At 42.7% G+C, this 5698-nt stretch overlaps 1 protein-coding gene across 2 annotated transcripts in view; it reads right to left on the bottom strand.

Annotated features, from left to right (window-relative positions):
• Positions 1-298: 298 nt before the first annotated feature.
• The window catches only part of CDC25C (cell division cycle 25C), a 46549-nt gene continuing 41149 nt past the window's right edge, over positions 299-5698 (bottom strand). For both annotated transcript variants that reach the window (XM_017500930.2, XM_017500931.2), the window contains 5 exons: positions 4917-5018; positions 3484-3546; positions 2001-2099; positions 1326-1459; positions 299-985 (listed from right to left, as the gene is read on the bottom strand). In XM_017500930.2, coding sequence (XP_017356419.1) covers positions 724-985; positions 1326-1459; positions 2001-2099; positions 3484-3546; positions 4917-5018 — 660 coding nt within the window. In that variant the 3' untranslated portion in view covers positions 299-723. The remainder of the gene's footprint in view (positions 986-1325; positions 1460-2000; positions 2100-3483; positions 3547-4916; positions 5019-5698) is intronic.

Genomic DNA, 5698 nt, shown 5'->3' with positions numbered 1-5698 from the left:
CAGGGACTACAGGCACACACCAGCATGCCCAGCTAATGTTTGTATTTTTAGCAGAGATGGGGTCTCACCATGTTGGCCACGCTGGCCTCGAACTCATGACCTCAAGTGATCCACCCGCCGTGGCCTCCCAAAGTGTTGGATTACAGGTATGAGCCACCATGCCCAGCCTAAGAACTACTGGTTTGGAGAAAAGCATGTTGGCCTCAGCCATAAATAAAGATGGTATGTATGGAGGAGTCTAACTTTGTGATCTCCATATACAGCTCTTCTAGGAGCAGGCTAGGCTCACAATCATATCTCTCACTCTGCAGTGTTTATTTTTCCATTTTTAAAAAAGGGAGAGGGGGAAACAATGAAGGAAAATACAAAGAAAGAAGGAAGATAACTTCTGAATAGCCAGAAGCCCAGAGAGAGAAAGAGTTGGCTGGCTTGTGAGAAGACATGAGGAGTTTGGAAGAGGAACGCCAGAGTTCCCTGAACCAACACAAATCTCTATGCAACTCAAGGCTGCCTTATAGAGCCAGCTCCAGAACTCTGTCGCCAGGTTTCAGCAAGCTGAAACCTTATCCATTCCCAGGCCTGGCATTTCAACAGGTTGGCAGCCTGTTCGTTTACAGACATCTTTTAACAATCTTGGGTTTGGCCATCCAGAAGGCCTCTTTCTGCTCAGGGTTTCTGCAGTGTCTTTGGATGACCTGTTAGCAGCCAGTGGCTGGTCTGTTATCATGGGCTCATGTCCTTCACCAGAAGGGCAATTTGCTCTCGCAGCTGCCGCTCCCCTTCCCGCATTTTGCTCTGGCTTCGACACCTCAGCAACTCAGCCTTGTGGTCCTGGTGATGCATAGGGCAGTAGCTCTGTGGTTCACACAACTCCGTATATTCTGGAAAGAAGTCTCTGTAGCCGCCTTTAAGGATATATAGCTCTGGGTAGTACAATGCAGGATACTGGTTCAGAGATCTGTCCTCTTCTCGCAGAGAACGGCACCTTTATAGAGAACCCAGAGATGGGTGGGTGGAAAGAAAAGTGGTCAGGATTCCAGGGGCCATTCACTGGGATCCTGCTAACCCCCATCAGGACCTTCCAATCTCACTGTGCCTGCAAAACAAGGTCCAAGTAGCACCACCCTTCCTCCTTTCCTCTACTGCGGCCTCATTCTCAATCCCTTTTCCTTTATTGCTCCAAACTCTTGAATTTTAGAGTGTCTTCCTTCAACCTCCCTAACATTCTTCAAACTATAGAATCCAGTCAGTCTGTCTGAACTGGTCTGGGAAGTCCAACTCAAAATCCATTTCCATCACCTGCCCTACCCCATTTAGACACTCACATTCGGGGGCCCCTCTCTGAGGAGAATTCACAGTGGAACACGATGATTATTCTCTTCTGGGTGTCCAAAGGGACAATGGGCTTCTTTAGAAAGAAGTTAAATAGTTCTTCCTGACTATACAAGTTTAAGGCTCCCTGTAGAAAAATAATTTTAATAAGCATTTCCTCAAGGGCTTATGGACGGTGCCATTACTTAGAAATGAGTGGGATATGAACCTGGGATATTTGGACCAGAAAAGCTGGACTATAAGCATCCTCAGAGCAGGAGTCTAAGTATATCTCTGTATATACCCTGAATGCCTGGCACAGAGGTTGGTATGTAGTAGATGCTCAATAAATGTTCACAGAACTGAACCACTGGAAGAACAGGGATCACTGCGAGGAATGTTCATGAATAGTGTTTGCAAAGTGCTTCAAGCCTTGGATTAATGTTTTTATGTCTAGGTAGGAGCCCTTGGCTCCTACAGAAAAGAAGGATATTGGTCTAAGAGAGAAAGGGAAAGTAAGCTGCTTAAGGTATACAGAATTAAAACAAGGAGGACCTCAGCCTTGATGTGCTTCAGATATGTAATATTTGTCCCAATTCCAGAGTTCATAGGCCCCTTTGTCCACAGACTCTTCTCAATAAAGAGCTATCTCCAGTCCTCCCCTACTAATGGCCAGAATGTGGTCTCACCTGGATGTGTCCTCCCAGGTACTCATATGGATAGCGACAATCAATGACATAAAACTTCTCAATCAGACCCTGGAACTTCCCCAACAGTAAGGCAGCCACCTGCACAGAAACAATGACTGAATACTCTGCTCACTACCACTCTGAGGGAGAGAAGGGCCAATGACACAGTTCCTTACGAGCATATTCCTGTTAGTCACCTGGGATTCCACTGTATGTCCAGCCTCCAAAGTCATCCCATATTTGACATGTGACAGTGGTTCAGCCCTACCCACAAAAGAGAATGAAACAGGAAGTGGCCCTTTTAGAGATCCAAAATAGCTGGCATTGCCAAGATACCAAGGAAGGAAAGCCATATTCAGGCTACCCATCTAGGGACAGGCATGGCTGGAATCAGCCTCTCAGGAGACGTCCAAGGACTTCTGCGGTGAGAGAGGTAGAAGCTAGAGACTCAAAACTGCAGGAAGAGATGCAAAATGGCTCCCTACCCATCATCATAAAGGAAGAAAGTAAGGCTTTCAGGAAAGGCTATGGAAGGAAAAGGTTTATACCTAGAGGAAGAAACTGAAGCAACTTGTAAAAGTGTAAATTGGTTCAGCTTTTCTGGAGGGAACTTTGTAAATGCATAAACAAATAAATGTAATTATGCTTTGACCCAGCAATTTCTAACATCTTAAGTAAACAGGAAAAGTACAGAAAATGTAGGCACAATGAGATTAATCTCAGCATTGTTTTATGTTATCAAAATATTAGAAATAACTTCAATATTCAATAATAGGGGTTTGGTAAAATAAATTGTACATGCCAGCAGAATAGAGCATTATATAGGCATTAAAATGATGATATAGATATCTTACCATTGATATAGAAAGATATCTATGTCTTACTAAGGAAATTTCAATACGTGATCTTGATCATATTCATCATGATCCCATTTCTGTTTTTCTTTTTCTTTTTTCTTTTTTTATATTTTGAGATGGAGTTTCACTCTTGCTGCCCAGGCTGGAGTGCAGTGGCGCAATGTCGGCTCACCATGACCTCCGCTCCCCAGGTTCAAGTGATTCTCCTGCCTCAGTCTCCTGATTAGCTGGGATTACAGGTGCACACTACCATGCCTGGCTAATTTTTTTGCATTTTTAGTAGACATGGAGTTTTGCCATGTTGGCTAGGGTGGTCTCGAACTCCTGGCCTCAAGTGATCCGCCTGCCTTGGCCTCCCAAAGTGCTGGGATTACAGGCATGAGCCACCACGCATGACCCCCTCCCTTTTTTCTTTTTACAATAATTATGTATTATTTGTTTAACTAAAAATGAAGGAGAAAGAAGAGTGGGGGAAAAAGGAGTCCTTTAATATAGCTTCAGTTGAATAAGGAGCCTATGTGAGTGAACACAGTGAAAGAAATACAAATGGAAATGGGGATTATAGGGACAGAACAGACCAGATGGTAGCTTATGTAACCAGTTACCATCTCCAGAAATCTGCTTACTGTTTCTGGGTTGACATACTTCAGATCTTGGTGTTTCCCTGACACGGTTGGCAGTGCACATACCTAGAAATACACGAGAGCTGAAATAACAGCAAGTATTCCACACCCGATTTTGAGATCAAAGACCCTCATTTTGTCCTTCTTTCCAAAAGACCCTTAAAACCTCAGAGGCCTTCAAAAAAATCAGTGGTCTCTATAAAGCGCATATACATCAAGTCCATTTCTAATCCTAAAGAACTCATCAAGGATGTGTACAAAGTTTTAGATTTCTCTACAAATATGTTCATCTTGGTATAATTCATAAGAAAAAAATTGTAAAACTAAGTATCTTACAAGAAGGGATTTATGAAGAAATTATGAGCAGTCAAAACAATGAAATAATATGGAGCTATTAAAAATGATGAAATGGGCCGGGTGTGGCGTCTCATTCCTGCAATCCCAGTGCTTTGGGAGGCCAAGGAGAGATAATTTCTTGAGGCCAGCAGCTTGAGGCTGAAGTGAGCTATGATCATGCCAATGTACTTAGCCTGGGCAAAAGAGCAAGACTTTGACTCTTAAAAAAGAAAGGATGAAGCATAACTGCTTATTAATATGAAAAAAGAGGCTGGGCGCAGTAGCTCAAATCTGTAATTCCAGCACTTTGGGAGGCCAAGGAGGGTAGATCACAAGGTCAGGGGTTCAAGACCAGCCTGGCCAATATGGTGAAACCCCGTTCCTACTAAAAATACAAAAAATTATTTGGGCATGGTGATGCATGCTTGTAGCACCAGCTGCTTGGCAGGCTGAGGCAGGAGAATCACTTGAACTGGGAGGCAGAGGTTGCAGTGAGCTGAGATCGCACCATTGCACTCCAGCCTGGGTGACAGAGCAAGACTCCATCTCAAAAAAAAAAAGAAAAGAAAAAAGATGCTCAGATGCTCCTGATATAATTATTAAATGAGAGTACAGATAACAAAACAATATAAACTATTTTTGTAGAAAAGCAAAACTGTATTTTTTTTGTATATGTGTTTGTAAAAACACAGAAAAAAATGTGTAAGAATATATACCTTCTGCAATTACACAGGCAATGGGGAAAAAAAAGAATATATACCAAGAAATAATTACCCTGGTTAATAAAGTCTGGGATAAATTTCTTCATTTCTACTTTTTTCTGTAAAACCAAGTATTATTTACATAATTTTAAAATATGTCTTTAAATAGAAAAAAGGTAAAAGTCTCATACTTTCCACTTTATTCTGGATTTTCCCAGAGAATAAGAAATATTTTCTCACTGTAAAGGCTTAGGGCCTGTATCTACCACTAGAGCACTGTCAGGTTATCAAAGAGTACTTGGTGAAGATGTGTAATTACACTGAGCATTCTATGCACACAGAGAAGATTCAGATCCAAAATGACTCACTGAAATACAGGATGGGTGTAACCAAACTCACCTTGGAAAAATCACCAATCAGATGCCCTTGGTTAGAATCTTCCTCCAGCATCTCAATGATATTAATGTCACACAGAGAGACTGTCTTCTTTAAATGTAAGCCCTGAAGATGACAAGATTCCCACCCCCACCCAATCCTCATGTTAAAGGTTTTAAAACCAGTGGATGGAGCGGGGCATGATGGCTCACGCCTGTAATTCTGGCTACTGGGGAGGCTGATGTGGGAGGATCCCTTGAGCCCAGGAGGCCAAGGCTGTAGTCAGCTACGATCATACCATTGCACTCCAGACTGGGTGACAGAGTGAGACTCTGCCTCTAAAATAATAAATAAATAAATAAATAGGTATCCCAGTACTTTGGGAGGCCAAGGCGAGAGGATTGCTTGAACCCAAAAGTTCAAGATCAGCCTGGGAAACATAGTGAAAACCCATCTCCTCAAAAAACACAAAAATTAGCCAGGCGTGGTGGCACATGCCTGTAGTCCCAGCTACTTGGAGGGCTGAGGTGGGAGGATCGCTTGAGCTCGGGAGGTTGAGGCTGCAGTAAGCCGAGATCATGCCACTGCACTCCAGCCTGCGTGACAGAGTGAGACCCCATCTCAGGGGAAAATAAATAAATAAATAAATACATTGATTTCCTAAAATATCCAAAGATATTTAGAATTTTAATTTTTTTCTTTTATTTTTTATTTTTTGAGATGGAGTTTTGCTCTTGTTACCCAGGCTGGAGTGCAATGGCGCGATCTCGGCTCACCGCAACCTCCGCCTCCTGGGTTCAGGCAAT

This window comes from Cebus imitator, unplaced genomic scaffold (genome assembly GCF_001604975.1).
Source record: "Cebus imitator isolate Cc_AM_T3 unplaced genomic scaffold, Cebus_imitator-1.0 Scaffold274, whole genome shotgun sequence".
In the NCBI taxonomy this organism is placed as follows: Eukaryota; Metazoa; Chordata; class Mammalia; order Primates; family Cebidae; genus Cebus; species Cebus imitator.
Note: the sequence above shows the minus strand (reverse complement) of the source record. Positions and strands in the feature narration are given on the sequence as shown.